Below are 26,373 nucleotides of genomic sequence, written 5' to 3'. Positions count from 1 at the left end.
GATAACAGCCTTTAAGTTTAAATGTTAGAAAAGCAACAACTGGAAAGCCGGCACAATGGACGAACCAATTCAAATGATGCCTTTAAATATTAAATGGTTGACCAGCTTAGGGAAAAAAAGTTTTACAAGCCATTTAAAAAAAAAAACCTAACCCACAACTGTACAATTACAAGATGCCCCTTTGCAGACCAACAATGAAAACTGCTTGAGATGCAATATGAGAACAGACACCATACCGCTCTCAGGCCACCAAAAGGAAAATGGGTGGCAGTTTTATTAGTCAAATAACTCCTTTTCATCCTAAAAGACCGGTGTTTGAAGATGGCAGATATGTTCCAATCAAAGACCTCTAAAAGGAAAACTTAAAAGAGTGTATACTCCATACTGTTCCATTCAGGGACAAGCCTTTTTCATTACACTCCCTTTTTTTTAAGAATTTTTAATAAAATTTAGGACAGAAGAGAGAATTGTAGTTAGTTTATGAATCTAGCCCTTGATAGACCAAGGTGATCAGGATTTGCAGATAAGAAGGTAACTGAAAGCTAGTCGCCTTGTTAGGTGTTGGTAATGTTCAAAACATGGTAAGCTCTTAACTCAGGGGATGCTCTTATTATTGTCAATCATCTGATGCGTATTCAGGCACTGATGCATTCCCTGTCACTAGTACCTTGATAAATCATGTTACCTTGATCTCTCTGAATGTAATCATGTGGTATCCTCACACCTCCTGCCTCATTTTAAAAGACTGAAATTTAAAACAAATCATATTGATGGCATCTGGATGGAACTCTGCTTGTAACCTGGGGCAAAATAAATATCTATAGCTTTTTCAGAGTTATCTAAAAGAGAACAGTAAGCTCATTGAGATAAGAAAACTCTGTGTGATGCTTGTAAGACAACCATAAATGGTAAAGTTACCAGTAAAGCTTTCCATCTTAAAAAATCAAGAACTAGTGAGGAAAAAGGCCTGGTGGATCCTTTTCAGTCCAAAATAAAAAGAAAGGTACTAAAAGGCTTTGTTAAAAAAAAACGTATATATCCACAGGGAATGAACGGACTGGATTTCCTGTTAAACTGTTAAACAGAACCAGCCTAAAAATGCATAAACAAAAATATTATATAACCAAAAGATGGTGGACATGCTTTTTAAAAAAGTGCATAATATGCCAGTTTCTTCAAAAAGGACAGCAAGGGACATCTGCTAACATGTTGAGAAGAGATGCTGAGTGATTTGAGACCAGAATGTTTTATTGATCACAGGTCAACTCTCTAAAAGTCAACAACTTTTAAATTGCTTTAAGAACTTCTTTCCCACAGAACCACAAGAAAAATACAGAATTCTCAGATAACCCACTTAAAAGGAGGAAGTGAGTTCTATAATCAAAAGTCTGAATGCAAATATGGCAGCAGGAACAGACAGTTTTATGAACAAATACGATGTCATTAAACATATTTAATGCAAAGAAGAGTCAGTCCCTCTTCCAGAAGAAACAAATAAACTAAAATTTTAAATCCCAAATACTTGCAAAGCTTAAAAATTATACAGGTTGGACTTCTTGTCTCTGGATGTAGAAATAGGTTTGATTAAATAGAGCAGGAATTAATAGGCATGGCACTAAAAGTATGATTCTGAAAATACACTGAGGATTTGCACTTGTGCTGTATAAAGATCCTACAGCTCGTCTGTTAGTGAATTGAAAGGGGAAGACAATTGACAAGGCCTGGCTGACAGCTGATGGCTGTTCAGTTTGGCCACAAGGAATAAAGTGGAATTCTCAAAATAAAACAACTGAGGGGCAGATCAGAGACATGATCTGTGATAACTCTCTGTGAAACCTTCAGCACAAGATCCCTCATAAGCAGTGGTGTTCCAAACATGCAGATACAGCTTGGCTTCTACACATTTTATGTTAGCCAAGATAAAAGGAAAGCGTTAGATTTCTGCATTTCCCAAAAAAAAAAGCTCATACACAAAAGTACTGCAGACTAAAGATTCAATTAGATATCTGGATATCTCAGGTTTTTTAGTATGTCATGGTGTATTAATCTGGTCCAAAATACAAAAATTTATTAAAAAAAAAAAAAAAAGTGCTTTAAGAAACAGAGTAAGAACAGAGATTTCTGAGATGGACTAAAAAAAAAAAACTTGTGAAAATGAATACACTCCCTCACATTCTTTTCCTGTTTCAATGCTTTCTCGTATGTGTACCAGACAGCCCTTTAAAGACTTGAAAAGCTGTTTCCATGAATTTCATCTGGCAATAGACGGAGCCAAAACCGGTCAGCTCCGTACTACTGAGGCCGCCCACAATGGGAAAACTTACAGGCCTGGAACTGTGGCACATTATTACAGAGCTCAACTGAAATAAAGATCTCAGCTGAAGGATGTTTTATACTTGTGGGCACAGCCATATATTTAGACTGATACAGAACGAGAATGGTGTGAGGAAATTTGTGAGATGACTGCTGCATAAGAAAAAAAGATTAAGGATAAAAAAAAAAAAAAAAACACATCTTTACTTGGCCTTCCGTGATATACAAAGATAAAATGGAAAAATGGATTTCCTTTCACATTTCCCCATTTACCATCTTGGTTAAAAATAAAGAATTCTTCACTCAATCTAATGTATATCTCTGCTTACATTATGGCAGCTGTCACCCATTTAGATTAACCCTTTCTAAGGAAGATATCAAATCTTATTAAAAGGCCTGTGATAATAAAGTAAGAATTCCTCTGTTCTATCAGCAACAGCAATCATCAATAATAATATAAGAGCTCTCATGTGACCTTTTCAACCTTTTAAGCAACTGATATAGATGAACTCCAAGACAGATGGAATAATTTCTAAAACATATCTAATTTTAATCGAGAAAGAGATATGTCAGTGCAGGGAGTGAGAGAGAGAGAAGACATAAGCTACTTATCTTCCAGGTGTGATTTTCTCACAGATAACTTCAATAAAAGATAGTTGTATCTATGCATCTGTCTCAGTAGCAATTCAATGTGTATTTTGTGGCAGTGACTCTTCCCGCTGGGGAACCTCTTAAGGCGTAAGCTCCTTCTTTGTCACCCTGGGTTGCACCAGGTACCCAAATATGCTCAGCAGGCCTGACCAAAACCTTTGTAGCAGACAGCAATGTGCCCTCGGTCCTGCTTGGCTGCCTACTGCCTGCTGCTCACCTGGAGTTCACTTGGTACAGAAGGAAGAGAAGATGTCCCTCTTGCTGTGAGACACTAAGTGTGAAATGATCAAATGTGAAAGATACCAAGTCTCTTCCTTGAACTGGCCTTCTCCTTTCCTCCTTAAAAATGCCACGTGCTAATTCTGGGATGCCTTGGTAACAGATGGAGAACTCCATCAGGCCGCATTTGTAGAAACTAGTCAGAAGAGGAAAAGATGCTTGTAAATACAAATTCCATTTTTTACTTACGTAAAAGACAGAAATTCACCAGGTAATAAGTCCAAGTCCCAAGCCATGATATTTTAATTAATAATACCTATTATTTACATATCACAAAAATATTATTCACATATTACTTTTCTTTACATCTATTACCAGGCTTAATTCTATCATTATGTAAATCGTACCATGTTAATGTTTTTGTGACTCTTGAATATCTTGTTTTGCAATTTCTGCATGTTCTAGGTGTGTTTTGGTCCAAGATTTTTAGTTGTCTAAACAGAAAATTGCCTTTGTTTTTGTTTTGGTTTTTTTTCTTTAATGGAAGGTAAATAGCTTAGGAAGTGTCTGGCCTGATGATCATGCGCCAGACAACATCTGGAGAGAATTATCAGCAGCAATGTTGCTGTAGGCAAGATGGTTTGGGTGTACAAGCATGGTGAGTTTTCTAGGGAAAAGTAAAGAAAGAGGATTCTAAAATGAAAGGGGGAAGCTGGACAGTTGGGGAAGATAAATTAAGAAATCAGTTGAACATAAAGTAACTTAAAGTGGCCAGGAATAAGGAAGGAGCAGGGCTGGTGTTCCCAAATAACTATCTGTTTTAATGATGAATACTTTTTCCTAGCCAAGCAGATATATCCTTGACCAAAAAAAAAAAAAATTTGTGTCTGTTACACGTTCTTCTGGGCATTTCATCCCAATTTGCTTCTCTACAAAACCCCAGACTGAATAGGAGAGATCCTACAGTGTCTTAATAGACCAAGAAAGTGAAAGGCATTAGATGTGCAAGATCAAATTAAGGCCTCAAACCCACGTCTCAAGCTCTTGTAGATTACTGACAGCTAGTCATAGCCACATCGAAGAGTTGCAGCCCAGTCTGACCTCATCTGTATGGTTTGCACTGTGCAATTCTTGCTTCTATTGAACAAAAACAAAAGGCATTTCTCTCAGATTACACAGATAATGCCTCCCTTACTGCTGTGCTGCCCAATTGGCTACTGTATTTGTAGTTCTCGTCTTTCTGGGTCAGCCTCACATAGTATCAACAAGGGAAAACTCACTCAGGTCACTGGAACTGATTTATAGCTGCAAGAATGTGGATTTTGTCTTTGTTTTCCTTTATGCTACTTCCCCTTTTCTCTAAGGTAATTTTTTTTAAGGTTTTTTTTTCCCCCTAATGTTCTTCGTATTCATATGCCTGATACTCAAAGACAGATACAACTAACTTCAAAGAGCAGTCCAACTACAGTTGTGGCTTGCATGGTATGGGTCTGGCCTGCTGAGCTCATGAAAGCAAAGTTTCATCTGTTTTGTGAATTGGACTCTTGACCTGCCATAAAAATAAACGCTATCTTCTAGAGTTATTAAATGGTAGGCTGTTTCTTGTTACTACCGTGTATACGTCTCTTCCACATGCCTGTCATTAAAAATAATAAACTGGGTTCCCTTATCTTATGGAGATCTCTTATTTTCCCCTCCTGTTTTCGTCTCCTGTTCATTTCCACATAGTCTCGCTGACAGACTCACACAGTTTAGACGAAAACAAAATGTGGCAGCCTGTTTCCCTCTAACAGTACAGAAGCTAGCAGTTCGCACCTTCATCTGACATTCCACTTAACCAACAGCACTCTCTGAACATTTAAGGGAAGCAAGATAAAAAATCCTGCATGATAAAAGAGGAAATGAAATTCCATACAAAGATAATATTCCCACTGTTCTTCACCATTGTTAAAACATTAATCTATTGTTTAGCACACTGACATTTTTTGTTGTTCTTTGTTAATTCTGTGTATATTCTTACTATACATCTTACTTACTCCATCAAACTGCAAGTGTCTATTTGTATCATGTTATAGCTGAGCAGGATCTTGAGTATTTTGGAGATTGAACACTTTTCCAATAACAACATTGCAGTTCCGAAATAACCAGTTAGCAATTATCACTAATATTTTCCAGGCAGTCACTTTGTTGACATACTTAATAACGGTCTTGGTCTTCCAACTTTATGCTGCCACTAAAAGGCATTACACTTCACTGTGACTGCACAACAAGACATAGAATTGGTGTTCTGCCTAGTTATTCACCAGAGTTGCATCAAAATCAGCAAATCTCTTTCTATTTCCATGTGTAAATTGATTAAAGCAAGTTTCTCTTTTTGAGAGATGGGAATTCACAGGTTTTGTTGCAGCAGAGAAGATACCTTTAGGAATTATTAGCAGAAATTTCCTTCTAACAGACAATCAAAAGCCAAGTGCTGTAAACACACATTAATGGCTAAACTAGGACTTACTCAAAATAATGTGCAGGCAACCTACTCAGCAAGGAATGGAACGCTTGGCCACAAAGATATTTAGGCACCTAAAACTCCCCAGTGATTTTACACTGTTAACATCCATGGCAAATGGTCACTCACACACTTTTCAGGATAAGAAATCATCCAAAGGCACCTTCTATCTTGAGGTTTTGTCCTTTTTACCTTATTAGCTTAGTTCCTCAGCCCTAAATTATTCTTCTGTGAAAAAACAAAAGGCTTTTTTTTAAAGCCCTTAGTTTCTTTCTGTTTGAAAAAGCATGTTATGCTACTTTTCATATTGTCTCCTTCAAGTCCTATACTATTTTTTTATCAAAGTAGCATCAAAATATGAAAAGTAAAGCCTCTCAAGATACACTACTAATCACTGTGACCATATTTTTCTTCCACAGTAGCCACTATGGTCTTATTTTCATGTCAGGAATTACACAATCTCTGAAGTTTTGCTGGTCCAACACGTAAAAATGCGCTAGGAAGTTGTGTTGCTGAATGAGATGCAAATTCATTAGATGTGTGTGTGTGCTGAGATGCTATCCAGGAACATTTCTCAACTTTTTTCTATGTCATTGGCCACCCAGACTCTTTGAACAAAGAACAACTCATGGACCAAACCAGACGATGTTTCCACAATGGTTTTCCCCTACAACCAAATAAAAATTTACCAAATACTTAATGTTTATTTATTACTTTCACTTTCACATCTTGTTTTCTTGCTCATAACTGTACTTGTGTTTTCAGGGTGTTTTGCATGTGACACATAAGTTCAGCCCCACTGTTAGAAGGTACAAGGACTGTTCCCACTAACTGTAATCCTGCTACTATTAACTGTAATGTATGTGGAAGCTGGCTCAGTTGCGATTACATGGAGAGTCATTTGAAAAACATATAAATTAACATTATCAGTGGATTCAGCTCTGTTTATATTGAATTCATCTGCTGAGCATCTCTTTACATTCCCTCCATGGTATTTCCATGCATTGTTCCTCTTTCTCCCCAGTGTTCAGCTAGAAGGACAATGGGAGAAAGTAGTTCCACATTTCCATCTATCTATGCACAAATGGAGTCAGCCCATGCATTCTTTTTTTTTAAGATTTTTTTCCCAAAAAAAGCTCCCAGGGCAGGAAAGTAATGCTGGATCAAGCCTGTCCACAGTCGTGTGTTCCCTAGCATCCCACAGAGGGATGTTGTCGCTATTATTTTAACAGCAGATCTCTGCTGTTGTTGCTATTTTAATGGCAGATTTTAAAGCTTCCGCTGACATTGGTACAGACCCTGAAGCTCAGCTAGAGAAACAGAGGTGGTGAGCAGATGGTGATACAAAGGAGGAATGTTGTATCTATAAATATTCTGGTGAAATTCATATGCAATATTCCACACAAGAGCCAACAAACTATACTAAACCCTTAATATGGGGTTTAAATTAGACTTATGTGGTAAATGGTTTCTTAATCTGGGTTTCTCTACTAGGAAGATTTTCAACTCATAGAACTTAACTATTTATATCAAACTACTGGCAAAAAAAAAAAGAAAAGAAGTTAAAGGTTAATTCTGTATTAATTACAATTAGAAAAATGTTAAGATTTACCAAATATGTGGAAATATTTCCTTCTGAGTTGTCAGGACATCTAAAACACTCCAAGGGAAGGGGCAGTGGCGAAGGCACAGCGATCTCTGAGAAAATGCTCCTGAATGGTTTGCCAGAGTCAGCATTAAGGTAATGTTATAGTACATTAGCTGAATGTGTAACAACTCAAATCTACTTCCAGAATAATAAAGTGAGTAAAATTAAATTAATAAAACCCAAAGTGTTCCAAAAATGCAGTCTAACACACTGAACTTCCGAAAATAAAAGTTCAAACTGAAGCTTTGCATTCAAATCATAACTTTTACTTCATCGTATTTGACTATACTTCAGATGCCAGATAATGGGTCTCACATATACACAGGTTTCTGACTGAACACTCAAATACCAATTGAAACAAAATGAACAGAATCAAAACTAACATGGCCTGAGTCTGGTTTAACAACAAGCAGCAGGTGAGTAGCAGGACTTGGGGCCAAGCTCGTCTCCCTTCTGTCCGCACCCCTCTGCCCTCGCCATCAGGAAGCACAATGTCCTTTAAACTTGCTGCCAAGCAAACCTGCAAACCATCTTATGGACATCTGTGTGAACCTGCAGAGTCTCTAAACCAGCAGTTTTGAGTCTTGACATTCTGTTTGTAGCTTCAGGTACTAATCTGTTCACTAATCGTGATACGCTGCATTTTGTTAGCTATCTCTCTACTTATCCAATATTGTGGGAAAGGAGAGGAAATCTCGTGTTTAAAAGACCTATGACGGGAACAAAAGGGCAAGGATTATCAGTGACTTTTAGCAGCATGTGCATAGGCATTATGCAGTTGTCTGTTTTTTTTCCTGAAGTGGCACTTAGATCTGAAAGTTGAAGAATGAAGCTATACAAATGACAAAAACTGTGTGTCAGTGTGGAACATTACTTTTTCATTGTCCTTTCATAAGCACATAAAATAACCCTAGCCTAACGCATCTCCTTTGAACACTGGGATATAAAATGTAGGGGGATAGATTGTCTGTCTATGTATCAAACATTTCAGCTATATTTCTTAGGAAATTAGGCTCACAGAAGGCCATCAGCTGGTCAATGTTCCCTATGCCATTAATATTCTGGACCCACTGGTGCAAACTGACTCACTGATCAGCTTCAACCAAATTTGACAAAGGGATAGAGGTCTCAAAGGAATTAAACTACAAATTCTGTGAAAATCAATAGCTAAACAAATTAGCACCCCCAGCTAAGAAGCTCTCTTGTCTACTTGTTGTATGTGCTCATCCAAGCAGAACATCCCGAGATAGGAGCTAGGCAGAGAAAACACTGATGTTTGTCTGGCTGTAGTAGAGGAGTTGGGACAGAAATTGGGGTGCTATGGGATGTTTAGGAAAAAGTATGTGGAGCTGAAAATGTTGATAAACAACAGTCACTGGGAAGGGGCAGGAGGAACTAACATTTCGGTGATGAGGACACTAGGACATGATGCAAGTCATTTGTCCAGCTGCTTGCAAGAAACTTGCTTCTTTCACCAAAATACCCTTTAAAAGTCATCAAGAGTTCAGGGCCCAAAAGAAGAGCAAAACCATGCCTTCGGAGTGGAAAATGCTTATTAAATCTTTCTGAAGCACTGCAATGTGGTCATTCATATTTTATTTCACAAGATCTAAATACTAACATCTTGCCTGTGCTCTGCAAATGGCTCTCAGTAAAACAGCTGCACCACTATGTGAGGAGAACAAGGAACAGAGATCGCCGTAACTTTGCCACAACTCCGTAACTTTCCTGCAACTGAAGTCCAAAAACTGAGTAATAGCACAACACCTTTCCCCAGCTTCTATCTCAGGTTGATATCCCGAAAGAAAGATAATTTCTCACCTAACAGCTCAGCCCGCTATCATTCCCAGTCTTGCAGTTGGACCTGATAGAGGTTTGTGCAGGGACTTTACCTAACCCTGTACGATGACAGCAGGTTTGCAGTCTTTATCTCAACCACCTCTAGCATGCTATGGCTACACTACATTTTTAAATTATGTATGTCGATGCATGCCATACTTTAAATCTTGATAGCATTTGTGAAAGCACATAAATTATTTAAGCACACAAATTCTTTTCAATTTCAAACGCAATTTAAGCTTTTAGGTTCAAGTAAATGTGTAAATTGCATCCAACATATTTTCCAGCTCCCAGTTACTTCAGTGAGACTGTTTTTCTGAATAAGGACATATGAGGGGTCACAGTTTTTTGTTCAACATTCTGTCTTGGGTTGCTAGCATAAAAAAAAATGACTTAATAAATACTACAATTTCTAAATGAACTTATCTTAAATTCCATCATCAGAACTGTTAAATACGCAAAACAAGATCATGCACCAGGGAAATAAAATCAAAGTCCCACTGGAGTTCAATGGCAAGCAACAAAAGTGCTTGACAGTTTTATAATGAAAGGAAAATACAGAATGAAGAGAAAGAATCTGATTCCTCACAACGACAACAATTTCAATTCATGCTATTTTAATAGCTATTTCTGCTTAAAACTATGTACTTATAATATGAAAAATTACATTCCTCTCTGAAAGGTCTGCCCCTTACTAGAGTTACACATCACATCAAGCGTTTCTGTAATTGAAGTATTAAAGAAATATATTTTACTCCACATTTTCTATTGTTTACTTTGTGCCACGGATAGAACTCTGTGCAGTTTCCATTTCCCCTACAATTAGGCGCTGATCCTACAAACACATCAATGTGAGCTCACCTTTCCTGCTGGGAGGGATTTTGATGGGACATTCACTGCAGTAAAGGACATGGATACATTTTTGGCAGGATCGCGGCCTCAGATAGCAAGGAGGAAGCTGACTAACAGAAACCACCTTTGCAAACACAAAGAGGGAAAGATCCCAGAAAGAAAAATTAAAGTTTTATACACTTTTAAATGCCAGCTAAAGTATTTAAAGGGAACACTGATGGAAACTGCTGGATATTGGACCTAAACTTTTTTTTTAAATCCAAGTTGAGAGTGCCCCTTTAAGGATTTGTGGCATGGCACAGCCCAGGATTTGCTTAGTTTGGCTTTTACTAAACTATTGTTTTCTTTTGCTGAGAGATTCAGTGACTGAAAGTATGGCTTTTTCTTTCTCACAGCTGTTTGCTCCCATGCTATTGAATATTTTCCCTCCAGCTTTTGCCCTTGCCTTGCTCATGGGATGTAAATGATGCAGGAATTTCGGCTGCTCTGCTTCAGTTTAGCAGAGTGATAATCTCAGGCAAACGCTTGCAATCTGTGTTTCATTAAAAGAGTTTTTTGCACTTCTGTTTAACACGGGGAATTTTTTGAATTGCCCTTCTAGGAGAGGATTTCACCTCCACCTTTGCCTGGAGGGAAACCCTTGCTGCCACGAATATATCTGCTGGATAAACGGGAATGGTCATGCTGTCGAGCACCTCTCAGCAAAGACAGCAGACGGTTCTGCCTTTATCTCCTGAACATTAGGTACTTTCTGCAAAATAAATTGGATAAATTGATGCGTAAAACAATGCTTCTCCCATTAAAAAGCAGGACATTTTTTTCTGCCCTATACAAAAACAGCTGTTTAATTTCCATTGTAAAATGAAAGTCACTTTCATTACCAAATGCCTGAAACCTCTTTCAGAGCACAATTCTTTTATTTCTAGCCATCAAACATAACACTAGTATAGGATACTTGTTGCCAGACAAACTGCAAGTGCAAAATAGGAATGGAGAAGATTGGTATTTCTAAAATGCTTAAAATATGCTTAGTGTTTGACGTCAGGATTTTAGTAATCCTAAAGAAGATTAGACTATAGTCTTATTAAAATAAAATATATATCCAAAACATTGTTAGTATAATATATACATGTACATATTATAAATCTATCTAATATAGAGAGACTTATACATGCACACAATGTGTGGAAAGTATATAGCAAGAAAAATGTTTTTTGAACCATTTGAAATTCTTTGTCGTTCGATATTAGACAGCCACTTTTCCTGAACTGGTAAGAGCAGTGGGAATTTTTTCCCTGAAAAAAATATCCCCAGTTGTTAAAGAAAATAAATCCTAGAACAATAACAAAAAAAAAGAGAGGGAGAACTATTTACTAAAAATGGAGGATATTAGATACTTGGTAAAAGTCATTGTCACTGTTAAGCTTTTGTTTAAAGTATCTACAGACTCCTCTGAAGAGAAGTAAGAGAAACAAATATTTTAAAATAACATTTGAAAGTCATATTATCATTAAAAAATAACAATTATATTTATGTGAGGGCAGATAAAATTTAATTGAAGAAAATGAAACTGTTAGATCTCTAATTTTGCAAATCCCTTGTGTAAGGGACTCAATCACTGACTGATTCCTGTGTCTTCCATACTAAATCAGGATGCATTTCGAGTCAACAATTTCAGTTGGGAATCCTGTTGTTTTTAATTGCTGTGCAAATGCTGCAATCTAAGCTTTCGGCTTCAGATTGCTCTCTGTACCCGCAAATGAGAAATTACAGCTTTCTATTCCTTTGTTTATTTTCAAGATATACGAGAAGAAAGGCTTTTTCTCTCAACATCTTAGAGAGAGGAGGACTGAACATTTATCAGGAATTTCTGATCTTTTTCACAAAATATTCCTTTATAAAATGGAGATTTCACCTTTAATTCATCATGTACTGAAACAACTCAAGATCTCAGTTCTGCTTCATAAAACCTTCGTCATTCCTTCATTCTTGATTTTGGGTTTTTATTGCATTGATATTTTGAGCTCCTACTCCAATATCGTTAAGCATCATCTCAAATTTATTATTAAACAGTGTCAAACTCAGAGCACAAGTAAAATAATGATAAATACTGGTCCCCATTCTCCTAACAGCAGAGATACCAGAGAAGAGTTAAAAGCATTTGACCTGCTGTGCTCGAAGAAGCCAAGTCTGGCATATGAAATGAAGATTACATCTTAGTATGTACATGGGAAAAAATTTAGTCAACCGCAATGTAAACACTTGGTGTAAATGTTGTCTTATTAAAGGAAGGTGACTAACCAGCAACACCTTCAAAATATTATTCTTTGTACAACTGTAATGTTCCAAAGCCCTGGATGTGTCTTGGCGCTCTGCTGTACTGTTAAACATGAGCAAAGGAGATCATCGAGCTGCCCCAGAGAGTCCATAGTCCAAGTATGTGCAACAGCCCAAGTGCTAACAATGAACTATCTCTTGCTTCAGAAATAAAGCTAGATAAGCATGCTGATTTACACAGGAAAAGTAAAGACTCAGACAAGTGAAAAATACTACAACTGTGACTCTGGACTAAAGAAAAAAGGAAGCAGAAATAGGGGGAAAAGACTAAAAAATAAATATACTTATTTTTCAGGAAAGAAATACAAAATAACTACTATACACTTCATTAGATGACCATAATAATAATAAGCTTTTTTCCCATTTATCTGCAGAGCAAACATCACTGCGTAAATGCTACAGTGAATAGCAACTATCTGAGACGTAGTTATTTGTATTTTAATTCAGGACTCTCAAGCATTTTCATTAATACTCAGCAGTTGTATGAATATTCATAAATAAAATTATTAAGGGACAATTCACAAATAAATATTATCATTCAACTACAAATAAGTGTAGAAAGAAACCGTTTCTACTAAATACAACTCTGTGTTTAAATTACGTGGCCCTAGCCAGACTGACATTTCCAAAAAACTTTGCTGCAGTGTAGAAAAGCTGCCTCCCTCTTCCTTCCACCCCCACTCTCACGAAAAACAGACAATTAAACAAAATAACAAGTAGAAATTTCGAGTAGAGGGGAAGACTGAATTATCTGTAGCAGTTGATTATCATAAGTCAAGTTTAATGATTTCATTAACAATATGAAATGTGCTATGTGTAATTTAATTACCAATTAGAAACTGCCTCTAGTTATACCTATATAATAAATAACTACACTAATTGCAATAATGACTAAAGTTCTCTCAGGCATATAAAAACTTTTTGCATAATGACAATCCAAATATTAGTAATATAAAGCACTGAAATACATTGGTTTTATATACAAGGAAATCAATAATGTACAGACAATGCAACTGCATCATAAAATAGACCTAAAACAACTCCATGTGTAACGTCTATTGATTATAAAAAGGCTGAAGGCCTGAATAAAAGTAGCAAAAGTAGCAAATAGGATTTTAAATACTATTCTAAAAAGTCCTGTGCAGTTCACTGTAAGAGAAAATGTTTCATCTAGAAGAGTCTTTACAATTTTTCCTGAAATTCCTGGGTTTTTTTTTTACGTCAAACCACAGAGAACAAGACCATGGGAAGAAACTTTATTCTTTTTGCTGAAAGCTTCTGCTTATTTGAGATGTTTTCCCTTTTTTCCCCCAGGCCTCTTACATATCTAAGCTACACCAAATGATTGTATTTTTCTGGTATAATGTACTAAGTTGCCTTCCTAAACCACTTTGAACAGTATATTTCATTTATAGGAACCGTGCCATTCATTATTTAAGGAAAAAAAAAAAAAATTTAAAAACCCAAACCAGGAGGGTATCCAGATGCAGGGAGAAAGTCTGAAAATAGTTTCTAATTCCTCCTTGTGCCTCAGGCAGCTGGTGGGTAGGAAATGAAGCCCTGAACCACCTCCTTGCCTGCCTTTTTCTCCTCTGTCCCTCCCAACAGTGATGCCCCTTTCTGCCTGCTTTTCTACTGCTTTGCCCCTATTAACTTGTATTTTCCTGATTTCACCATCATTTCATCCCCAGGAGGATAGTGTACACACCTGACTCGACATGAAAATATTAAAATGAAAATAACACAACAGTGACTTGATCTATTCACCGGTGCATTACGTTCCTTGTCCCCACCGAGGGAGCTCCTCAGAGCAATGTGAGGCACCCAGTCCTCACCCAGGCTAAGGTACAGCACTCCTACTCTTGATTTCTTATTCCTCTACCGTTCTCAGCCCAAGGACAAGTCAGAACCTACAGAAGCCCAGGGACATACCAGTCCAGAGAGTGTCCGAGAGCACAACGAGATGCAGGGCATCTGACACAGCAAAAGGATGGAGGCAACAAATGCCCCAGACCTTTTCAATACCCTTTTGAGGCTGAACTGCTTTTCTGTTAAAGGCTGTAACCATACTGGATTACTACCTTGTGTGCCCTATATGTATTCAGTCAAGTCTCTCTCCATTTTTTCTAAATCAATTATTCCCAGTTTACCCTGGATAAATGATGCTCAGCACCTTATTATAACTCGAGCACTCAGTCTTGAAACACTCTTAATAAACAGCCACTTCACAATCAAATCTTTCATTCCAAGAAGCAGAAGGGGAGGGTTTTTTTTTTCCTGAAGCTCCGTTATATGACTGTATTTTCACAAAAGCTATTAATTATTGTCCATTTCTGCAATGGCACACTGCAAGGCGCTTCCACAGCCACCCTCCCTTTCCGCAGCCCAGGCGCGATTTCCTGCGTTATGGAGTAAACAGAATTACGATGTACAGAATAATCCCAGCAGTCTCTAACGGGGCAGTGCAGGCTTTCTGCTGCTCTGTCGGTGTTGCAGGGACCTGCATAACAGAACTGTGATGTTACAGTCTTACATGGGTAACACGCCCAAGCATTGAAGTGAATAACGTGACTAGCTTGCTGCTAGGCAGATGGGGACTCTGCAAGGGTTATTTGATGGTAAATGAAGACTTTTTTTTATTTGCTCTAAGGAGCCTGGCACAGGAAACCCCCAAATCCTACAATAATAAATCTCCTATTTATCTTTTAAATTCTGAAGCAAAATAAAAACCATTAGGCACCCATGGCCATGTGCTGTATTCTATATTTTTCCAGCTTCCTATCACCTTCTGGCATACAAAGATTAATTTTTCTGAAGTAAAAAACAACTTCTCTGTTTAAAAATAGCAGCCCTGTTGCCTCGTATGGAGCACAGTTTTATTGTATTACACGATAAAAAGGCAGGAGCACTTCGAAATCACAAAGATGGGCATAATCCAGAAACCTCTATCTGATCCAACCTGATAGTTTTCCCGCTGTTAGGCATTTGCAGGAATACTGAAGAGCAGAGGAAAACATAATCCTTCTGTCGCATAAGAGTGATCACCCAGGCATTAACCTCACTGTTGTGATTATTTTACTCATACAGACTGACCTAGTATTCCAGCAGATGAAAAAGAAATCCCCGTACATAAATCAAAATTATTCCAATCCTGACAGCTGTGCTGAGGGGGAGGCTACTTTCTGGCTATCACTGTCTCTTTAGGGCATCTCAGAGCAGAAATCAAGCGAGAGGTCAAGATCTCCGTGGCGATTACATGTTCTTAAGGTCACTGAAAACAAGGTCACAAAAGCTGTGCCTTTGAAAATCAGTGCCATACAGTCCTTTGAAATGCAGATGCTCAGCGTCTCACAGAATCAGGTCCCAGTTCAGCAGCTGCCTCCTGAATGTTTTTTCCACACAGCCTTCGCGTGACTGTATTTCACAATGCCATAGGACTCTTCCAACGTCTTTATTTTCTAATTTTGCAGATACCTGATAAATCAAAGAACAAACTCGAGGGCAGTACACATCTTTGCAAGAGGATATGTCAACTAAAAATTTAGGATTCACAATCCAAATTGTTGCATGGTATTTTGTTACAAGATAAGGCAGCAGTGGAGTCCAGTACAACTTCAAGCTGAAGTCTGCTTTTAAAAAAGCCAGTAGGGGTCTTTCCATTAAGGTCTGAGGGAGGACAAGGCAATGCTCAACAGGTTGTCTTCTACTATTTTTTCTCCCTGATAAGAAAGACTGCTTGAAGCACAATACAAATACATTTGCTTTTTTTTCTCTGCGAAGTGCATCTACATGCAAAGCTGAAAGAGGGATGACAGGGCAGCGCTGTGGTAATTTCTTCATCAAACTAAGTGATGCTTGTAAAAGTGATGACAATAACAGCTATGAACGTGTAATAACTGACCTTTTAACAGGACCCTCTGAGGACAATCCAGTGCAGCAATTAAGTGAAAAAAAATAGTCTATCTGTGAATGTCTCCATCTATTCCCAAGGTCCCTTCTTCGTCAGCAAACTAAAACTCACAGAACTGGTCTGCAGGCATTTCAGGGATAAAACAAGAACCTATTTTTGAAGATTCCCTAACCTACACATCATATGCATCATACATTTTTAAATGTTATGACGTGTTCTCCTTAGAATTCTTTTCTGTCTGTAAACATCCACAGAGTCAGTCAGTACTTTTGATATTTTATTTAGGGACACTGCTACGAACTGGTGCAGCTTCTTAAGAAGTCTGCAATGCACAGTTCTTCACTCCCATTAAAAGCAAAGGCACTCTGGTGTCTTCAGTTTTCCCATTAGTTTTGGGGTAGATTTCTGATCAGGGAGTTCTCTATTTCCTGAAGCTCCTAAAAGTAGAGGCTTGGTTTTGTTAATTCATTGGTCATGGGAAAAAAAAAAATGTTAATGCTAATCAAAAGTGCATCCAGTCCCTGAGTGAAGTCAAAGAACTGTTAAGTCATTAATAATCATTCTATGTGCCCTGGCCCACTGATTTTCAAACAATTTTTGCTGTGGCTGCATTCATATAGATGTGCTGGTTATTAATATGATTTGTGTCAGTTCTTAACCAGTTGGTTAAGTACTCTTTAGAAACCGTAAATCGGTTCTTTTAAAGGCAGTTGGCAATAATTCCTTCCCAAGCTCCTTTCCAAGAGGTACACGTGTGGACATTGCTGAAAATGTCCATTTAACAATACTGGAAGATTTCCTGTACTTCCTTCCCAAAAAGCAAAAGCTTTCAGAAGAATGAGCAGGTGCAGATGTTGTGTAGTGAAACTGTCCACTGTGACAGGGACTGAATTCTATTATGCCAGAATTTAGCTGAATTTTTTAATTTACATATATAGAGAGAATTAATCAAGATAATACGGCTTTGGAGAAATGAAAACTTATTTGTGAAATCCTGCAGAATTTGGCAAACAACTTTGATTGGTAAAAGAATAAAAATTGGGAAGTAGTTTTGAATGTCTAAATACTTTATTTCATTATTATCTAAATCAAAATGCCTTGTTTTGTAATTGCAAATGAATTTTAAATTTTATTTTTAAATTATTTTTAATTGGTTTAAACAAGGAGGTTTGGGGATCCGTTTTTTAAATGATTGCATAACTTAAAAGTGGGAGGTAGTTTGATGATACAAAAATAAATACTTAAAGGTTGGCCAAAACCTAAGTTTTCCTGCTCCTCAATAAAGTAAAAAAAAACCCCATAGCTTTTATTCAACCAAACCTAGATGCCTCCTCACTGTCTTCACTTTTTTTTTCTGCTCAGTCCCCAATTGAAAAATTCTCCTCTGAATTCCTGTGTTGGGGCAAATTAGTATATGCTGGACTAAGACGTTTGCTAGGTGCAGCCTCCCTTCTAGCAGCTGCAAATTTGCATTTGCAAATCTACAGCAAACGTTGGACAATGCACTGTCACAGGGGTTTGACTCAGACAGTCCTTTCACCATCTTTACAATATTGTCAGATCCATAGCTCAACTGAGCAAATGGCATATGGAAATATTATTGTAAATATTATTGTAACAAGTGCTTTTGGCACTTCTTGGATTGATTTACTGATTCATTGTTTTCTGATCTTGCAAAATGTGCAATTAAAAGATGCCCCCGGCCTGAGTACTGTTGCTAGAACTTGAATTGACACTGTTTCCTGACAGAATTTTAAAATTTCTTCATCTCATTTCAAAGATGTTTCAATTTAATTTTACCGTAACACCATGCTATCCTTCCCTAGACCTTCTCACCAAAGCACGCTACAGCTTTTACCACAAGAAATGCAATGGCATTGTATTTTGAGTCAGCAGATGCTTCGCAGGCAGAAAGGCTGGAACCTCTTTAAACCAGTACTGGAAATAAGCAGCAAAAAGCCACACCATTTTTTTCTCTGAAAAGAAAAATATCTCAGCATTACTGCACAGTACTCTCTACCTGTGAAAGCTCTAGTTTGAACAATAATCCAGAAAAGCCAAACCTTTCCATGTCCTGCTCTGCAGAGCTGTGCTGGGAAGGATTAGGCCCTGGAGCGCTGGGAAGCCCCCAGTTGCCTGCATTTCCCTGTACCCCGAGGTGCCTGCTGCTGCTCTTCCAAGTGGAGACCCACAGCTCCCAGGCTGACAGATACTGAGTATTCACATGTATACCCACTCTGCTTCGGCTGCCAGGATTTAAATTTAATTTCCCAGCCCATTCCTGCAAAGTAATCGTATTGTTCAGGGGGTTGTCAGAGAGCTAAGAGCTAGCACAAAATCCTGTAATTCCATCAACAGGCACTAGCAAGCTCAGCCTCTCCGGGAAACTCTGTTGATCTCTGAAGCGTTGTCAGTTTTAGAAAACCTAAGCTTCTTTCACTGAACTTGATTTTACATCACCAGTGTAAGCTACAGGTCTCAATATGGACGCCTGGGGTGATTTAAATCGCACTTGAATAGATTTTACTTGCAACAGGAACTGATGTAAATGCCATACAACCCGGTCTCAATATATCCAGGAATTTTCCAAGCTCTCCCAGACTGATTTTAGTGCATTTTTTAAACTAGTGTAGGCATATTAATCTAGACCAGAAGGCAGGAAAAAAAAGAAAAGTTAAAAAAAAAAACAACCCACGATTTGACCTTTGAAGACATAAGACTGCAAGCAAAGATTCATACAGGATTAAAATAGAAACACTGATCTGTGTGAATGGAGGTGATTTGAGTGGCACCGACTGTGTTGTAAAACAATGCAAATGCTCTTTCCTGAATGTGGCGCTCTTGAAAGACCTCTTACAACTTTTCCATCTGAAAAAAAGCATCAGTTTTCCTTAAAGACCGGTACAGATAAAGCAGGACACTTCTGCCTGAGGAGAGGCTAGCTGGGCTGATATTTGATATAAGCGCTCAGTCCCAAGTGGGAGGAGGGAGAAGTGATTTATGGTTTGTAAGGAATTACTTGACTTTTGCTTGTAACAGAAGCTTTTTGGATTCTCCCAAAGTTCTTGTCAAAGACAAGAAACGTCTCTTGAAATAGCAGCTTTCCCCGTCCCAACAGATGGAATAAACCTGTGTAAAAAAAAAAGAAGCTGCGGATTTAAAATCCATATAAAAGAAAGGAAGACATTGTTTGACACGCTGCCTTTTTTTCTAACTCTGCTGTTCTGTAAGATTTGTCTCTATTATTCTATTACCTGCTCTCTTAATACAGCATGAGCAATTCGCCTCTCTGCAGGAAGAGTTTCACAAACCCAGCAGCAGGAGTTCACCAATTCAGTAAGACGTGTGTATTACCACAGAGACAAATCCTTCTCACTCTCTGTCGCCTTTGGCTCCAAGATCAGAGTTGCACGAACTTGACCAAGGCAACCCCTCCCCAAGCCCCCACAGAGCTCCCCTGGCTCTCATCTGGACAGCTCCATCTGCAACTCTCTCCTCTGGGAAGGGTGAGAGCATTAGCTCTGCGGCCAGAGTACAGGGGGTCAGATTTTCGCATTTCCTTCCATCGCGTACACAAGGGAGCAATGGATCTGAGCTCAGTATCCCCTCTTTAGGAAGCAAACCGATGATCCAACAGGTGGAATGAATTCATACAATCCCAGTCACACACACGTTTGTCAGAAAGACATTGCATCAATAAATCCCAGTCCCAAGCACTTCTGCCAAAGACAAAGCTGACGCTCTTCGTCTTATGCCTGGCTGTTAACGGAGCATTGCTGATCGGCGAGCCGCAAGGACCATGCAGTGTACACCGATTCACCCTACCTCAGGAAAAAGATGAGAAAAAGTTCTCTGCCACAGTTCTTAAAATCCTAGTCCTATCCACCGAGGACGCAAATAAAAGCTGAAGTGAGAAACTACATCTGAAACTAAATTAAATCACCCATGGGCTTAACAGCCACTGCTCAAAAAAATGGGACTTCATAATACGAGCATTCAGAAGCAGCAGTATAAAGAAAAAAATCACGTATTATCAATCACGTTTCTCCCACTCTTAAAGTTTATTTGCCTCTCCAGACGCGCAGTGGGCTGCATGGCTCCCACATCCCCTTGCCCGAGGGCAAGGAGTGGGGTTGGGGTGCAGCCTCCCAGGTTAGGAAGAAAACCGCTACGCCACAGTGAAAGAGACGGAAATTTTACTCTTATCAGCCATGGAAGGCTTTGTCAAGCTATCGGATCTTAATCTTATGGATAAGCAGCTGTAATAAACACACTGTAGGTCTTAAAATGCGTGCCGCGTTGTTTTCTGTCGTTGCACAGTCTCGCAGTAGTTCATTAAAGTAGCTTTAGAAAAACATATGGAACGAAAAACAATGTGCAATGCAGTATCTTCGCAGACTGACAAAAATAAAACTCTCCAATATGTTTTGGGGTTCTGTTTTTGTTTGTTTTTTTTTTTAACTGATGTGTGCATTTTTAATGTATGCCATCAAAAAATAACAACGGGATGTGTGATGTGAAGACTGCTTTGGCGAAATTCGTTTACAAACTCCCTAGCGTGTTTCTTTGCGTGGTGCAGGACCGTCCCAAAACCGAGAAAACATAACTTTTCAGCAGCACCGCTTTGCTCTGCCTCTGAAGCGCCTGTTCAGCCTGTCTCCGTGTAGAGACCCCGACTGACTGCCTTGTTTCGGGGGGGAGGAGGGTGGAACGCGCCCGCGAGGAGACGTGTCGTGTCCCCCCACCCAGAAGAAAAAAAAAAAAAAAAAAAAAAGTCTTAAACTTCTGACTGGCAAAGGAGAAAGGAGAGCGCTCAGCTCTGCCTCGGTCTGTCCCTGCGCCCCTGGGAGGGCAGAGGGAAGGGGCCGACGAAAGCCACCTCTGCAAAGGATGGTAAATAATACATACATCAAGGAAGGCAACGCCGGGGGCCCCGTGACCTTTCCGCCGCTCAGGTTTAGTCTATAAATACCCAGAAGACATCTGAGCCCATTGTTTTGCTGCCCTCTGAAACCAAACCTGCCAAGGGGACGGAGGGGCGCCCTCCGCCTGCGCCCCGCCGCCCTTCTCCTCATCATCCTCCTCCTCCTCCTCCTCTCCTCAGCGGCAGCGAGAGCCGAGGGCCGGCGGAGAACGCAGGGCGGCCCGGCCGCGGCCCCACGCGCGGCGTGTCCCGAGTGGGCCGGTGGTGAGGCGTGGGGGGGGGAACAGAGGGGCAGAGCCTCTGTAATCCCGAATTCCTTTTCACAATTTCGTGATTAAAACCCGCAAGTGATTAAAATCCAGCTTTATTCCCCCCGTTTTAAACGAGTCTCATAAAACAGCGCATTAACTCCGGCGACAAGATTGGCGGCACGGACGGTCGGGAAATGATTTTCACAAACCTGTGAGATTTATCCGCTGGCTTTTTTCACCTTTCCCCACGCCACCCCCCGGCCTCTCCCGGGAAGAGGGTCTCTCGGGCACTCGGCATCGCCAATATTGTCACCGAAATGTTTGGGCACGGCTGGAAAACCGCTCCTCAGGAGTGAGGGATTCCGCCAAAACGGGGAAACAAGGAGGGCTGCCTCCCACGCCCCAGCGAAGGGTGGATTTTGTACATGTCCAGGGTAGAGCCGCACCTACGGCGGGTAAGCCCCCACGCCGGGAGCAGAGCGGGGCCACCCCGTCCATGCCCCCCGCCCCCCGCCCTTCCACCGCCCTGGGGCACCAAGCCCCACTCGCGGCGGGGACGGAGAGGAAATAAATTCCCCGCGAGACGTGGCCAAGGCGTGGGAGAGAAATCGCTATACCCGCCCGTAGGGAAAAAAAAAAGGGAGAGCTCAGCCTTGGCCGTATTCGGCTCCCCGCGGCGAATGGTTTTCGGCCTTTCGGACCCGAAATGGAGGGGTTTTACTCCAAGAGATCGATAAACCAGGCTAGGTCGATTTGCCTTATCACACGCAAAAACAACACACGATGTACACGATTTCCCGCGGCACCCTGTGATATTTGGAGGCTCTCTAAGCACACCCGTACCGCTAACTCCTCCAGCCGAGCGAACAGCCCTGTGTTATTTCCTACGCTACTCGAGGGCAGCAACTTTGAGTTTTGAACCTTTGGGACGCTATAAAAACTCCCTTCTCTAATTTTTTTTTTTTTGGTATATCGCTGGAGATTTGGCAAGTTCAAAATACTTTAGGTGTAAAGTTTGTTCTTAATTGGGTCTTGTAAAGATGGAATTTGGCGGCCGTTATAAAGCCGCTAATCAATTTTCACCCAGCAGCAAAGCTACACCGCGGAGGATTTAGGTTTAATGAAGTGGCTGTGCAAATTACAGTCGCGGACTTTATTTAAAGTCTATCAACCTCCTAAAAATGATTTCTCAAACTGTTCTTGATTTCCTTTGCTTTATGAAAAACATCACGTTTGCTTTCTAAGGTTTTAACATTCTCAACCATCCTCTCCCGCTCTCCAGTCCGGCGCAGGGGGAGTTTTCCAGTTCTTTATTTCGAATTAATGGAGAAACGGGCAAATTAAACTTCTAGACCGCTCCAAAAATATATCCTAGTGTGACTAAAAATTTATGAGAAGCGGTTCTAAAAAAAGAAGATTGATGCACATAGCTGCTCTGTTATTGGAAAGCGGATTTTTGTCGTTTCGTTCGCGTTTTTATTATTTTGAACGGGAAAGACTCGGAAACTGTCAGCTATTTTTTTTTAGCCGCTGATATTTTAATCGCTTCTGTCCCCTCTCCTCCCTGCTGAGAGGGAGGTCCCAGGCAACAGATTTTACCTACTTCTCCTTAAGGATCCGCACCGGGCAGGGCTACTGCTGCTACAAGCAAAAGGAAACGCGGTTCCTTGAGAGCAGAGCGGAGCCAGGTCTCAGGAGCTCCCGGTCTTTCGCTCCCTTCAAAAACACTTAACAGATTTTTTTTACACCTCGATCTCTAACTCTTTTTCCTTTTTAAATTCTTTTTTTTTTTGTTTGTTTGTTTTGTTTTTTAGGAGGGAGGTGATTGGTTGTGTTTTTTATGCTGCGTTTTGGGCACCTGATGTTTATTGATAGCGCGGGGAATGTCATGCAAAAAAAACAAACAAAAAAAACCAATAAAAGGTGTTATCATCTCCGAGCGCAGCGGAGTGGACTTGGCGCAAGTGAAGGAAATTTCTGCCCTTTCTCCTACGGGGTCGCGCACAGAAATCGCGTGGCCTTATTTCCCCACCCGAATATTAAAAAAAAAAGCAAAGAGAATTTGCCTAAAATGCCTTTTCTAGGAACAATATAATTGTGAGAGTGGGGCCGCTCCCCTCCATCCCATTTCAAGGCGCTAGGGGACGGCAAGAAGGGTGCGGGGGCAGCGCGGGTGCGGGGGCAGCGCTGGAGGCAGCGCTTTTTCACCCTCCGGAGTTCGCCGCGGGTCCACGGCTGCTTTTTCGAGACCGTCGTTTTAGGCCGAAGCGAAACGGCCCGGGGGGGGGACAAGAGCAGAACCGAGGCCTTCACTGGAGCCAAATGATCACTCCGAGCTCCCTTTTAAATGAAAAAGTAAATATTCGAATAAAAGTTTACAATTAAAAATAAAAATACCGCGAGGGAGGCCTCATGCTCTCTCCCCCCAAACATGGTGCAGCCCGACAGAGAGGCCGGGGTCCCGGCGCTGCTCCAAATGCCCCGGTTCCTGGGAGGCGGCAGGCTCGGTAGCGGGCTTCGGACCCCTCGGAGTCTCCCCAGCCCCCGACCCTGAGTCCCTTTTCCCTGGCGGGAGCAGGGTCCTTGCCGAGAGGGGAGGCGCCGGTGGGCCCGATCCTGGGGTGGGAAGGATCAGGCCCCCAGCCACTCGCTGCCGGCCTGAGCCCGCCCCCGGCCCACGGAGGCCTCGAGTGGGAGCTCGCCACGGAGCCGGCGCCCCTCGCCTCGGAGCAACGCTGATCTGGGGCGCCTGCCTCCTCCTTCTCAACCTCTGGTTGGGGAGACCGGCCCGGTCTCCGCGGGGCAGACTCGAGGTAGTGTCCGGTGTCTCAGAAAGAGTGGAGAGAGGGTGATCCCTCCCCCAGAGATGCGAGCGTCGTGCCCTACTCCTTTGCCCCCGATCCACGCGGCACCCTCGCCGCGGTCGGGAAGCTGCGGGGCAAGGCGAAACACGCGTGTTCCCGAGACACCCGGGAAGGATCTTCGCGACCGGCAGCAACGGAGAGGGAGGAGAGAGGGAGCAGAAGGAAGCGGGGTGGGACACGACACACTCCGGTCCCTCCCGGGACATCATGAAATTGGGGTGGGAAAGAGCCGCAGCAAGTAGGAGAAAAGTCCCCGTAAACCGAAAAAGAAAATTAAAAATTACAATTAAAATCCAAGGAATCTAAGCAAAATCCCCTCCCTCTTTTCCTTTTCCCCCAGCCCTCGATGTTTTCCGGGAGGCGCTGCCCGTCCTGTCCGGCGCCGGGCAGGGCTCAGCGGCGAAGGGCAGGGAGGGAGCGGGGCCGGGGGAGGGAGGGGAAGGGGGTGTCCACGAAAAGAGAAAGGCGCTGCACTAACCGGGGTTGAGGTCCAGGCACTGGGTCGGGTCTTCATTGTCCCCTAGCTGGCCGTTGGGGCTGAGGCTTTCCATGGACAAATCCAGTCCCTTGTCCTCCCAGTCTCGCAGTTTCCTCTTTTTATTTGTCCCGATCAAGGCTTCTACCGAGAAAGCGTGCGCTCGGGAGCTGAGGGCCACCGCCGATCTTCGCCTCTCGCTCATCTTATCCCCCGGCCCGGACCCTCGGGCGGACGAGCGGCCGGCGGCTGGGAGCGCAGAGCCCGGGGACCGGAGGCAGAGCCTGTCGCCTCTTTCTCCCCCCACCCCTCCCCAGCTGCACCCCCCAGCAGAACCAGCCCTCAGTCTCCCGAAGGCACTACATGAGGCTGCAGATACTCCGTAGGCAGAGCCGGGAGGGTGTGCGCAGCCCAGGTCCCCAGCACTTGCTCAGAGGGGCTGCAGGCTGGATTTCATCTTTTTTTTTTTTTTTTTTTTTTTTTCCTTCTCCCCTTTCCTCCTGTCTCTCTCTGATTGATCCAAACTTCTGGGATTTTTTTTTTTCCTTCTCCAAGAGTTAGGCAGGCTGCGTGCGCCTGTCAAGGAAAAAAAAAAAAAAAGAAAGAAAAAAAAAAACCAAACCAACCGTCCCCGGCCAATAGGAGGGAGAGATCGGGAGAGACCCAAAAGCTGCGACCCAATGGGGAGAGGAGGGAGACTCAGGCTTGAGGGCGAGGAATTTTGGCCATCCGAGTTCTGGAGCACCGGCCGGGAGAATTAACTGTTTGAAGAACGGGGAGCCAGTAGGAAATCCATAGCTCTAAATGCAGAGAGGTAACGACCCCCGCACTTCTCCCCGCCGCACCCAGGTTTCCTAGCTGCTCCCCCACGCAAAGTACCCTAGAGGGGCCTTTACCACCCAGGGGTGCCGGCTAAGGGTGTGTTTTTAAAACGTCATTCGTGCCATCTATTTACTTGCGGAATCGGTGTTTGGCCCGGGAACAGCAACGTCTAGGGGAGGGGGGGCGTTGAATTTTCGCTTCGACACGACTCGTGTCCGTGGAGCAGCGGGGCTGAGTGGGCGGCGTGGGTAGACAGACCCAGACACCCCGGGGTAGGGGCAGCGCTTTCTCTTCGAGAAAGGGGGTATTATTTTTTTAATAAATATTCTTTTTTTCCTCCCTTTCTCGCTTCCTTTTGCCACTTCAGTTACAGCGAGAACAAACCCGCCGGGTACAGATCCCGGTCGGCTGCCGGGATGATATTCAGCATTTATTCCTGCTCGCCTCTTCACTCTGCCCCGAAACCCTCCCAAGGCTGAGGCGAGTCTGCAGCTGCTCCCACGCTCCTCGGTCGCGCGTGGAGTGGGGGAGGGTCGCAGTGAAAAGGAACAGGGGCCGCATTTGAAAAGGTGAAGGAAGCACCGCGTGTTTTCGTTAGACGACGGGACCACGGAAAAATAGGTGAAGTCAAGCGAAACACCGTCTAGGGAAAACACGACGGGGAACGCCTCGATTCCGAGGATCGAGCACAGGTTTAAAATACGCAATAAATAACTATAAAGTAAGGGAGAGAATTAATACGGATCGAGCCACGGTGGAAAAGCA

The 26,373-nt window shown here is 41.8% G+C and overlaps 1 protein-coding gene and 1 long non-coding RNA gene across 3 annotated transcripts in view; one reads left to right on the top strand and one right to left on the bottom strand.

The window, feature by feature from the left end:
- Positions 1-26,373, bottom strand: part of TBX15 (T-box transcription factor 15) — a 101,320-nt gene that overhangs the window by 72,516 nt on the left and 2,431 nt on the right. For both annotated transcript variants that reach the window (XM_086760606.1, XM_086760612.1), the window contains exon 2: positions 24,790-25,362. In XM_086760606.1, the coding sequence (XP_086616732.1) occupies positions 24,790-24,991 (202 nt within the window). In that variant the 5' untranslated portion in view covers positions 24,992-25,362. The remainder of the gene's footprint in view (positions 1-24,789; positions 25,363-26,373) is intronic.
- Positions 25,468-26,342, top strand: LOC147602197 (uncharacterized). Its single transcript, XR_015260328.1, has 2 exons — positions 25,468-25,600; positions 25,976-26,342. It is a non-coding gene; the product is annotated as an uncharacterized LOC147602197 (long non-coding RNA).

Source organism: Chlamydotis macqueenii, chromosome 1, assembly GCF_036417535.1.
Source record: "Chlamydotis macqueenii isolate bChlMac1 chromosome 1, bChlMac1.mat, whole genome shotgun sequence".
In the NCBI taxonomy this organism is placed as follows: Eukaryota; Metazoa; Chordata; class Aves; order Otidiformes; family Otididae; genus Chlamydotis; species Chlamydotis macqueenii.
This window is presented reverse-complemented; position numbering and strand designations above follow the sequence as displayed.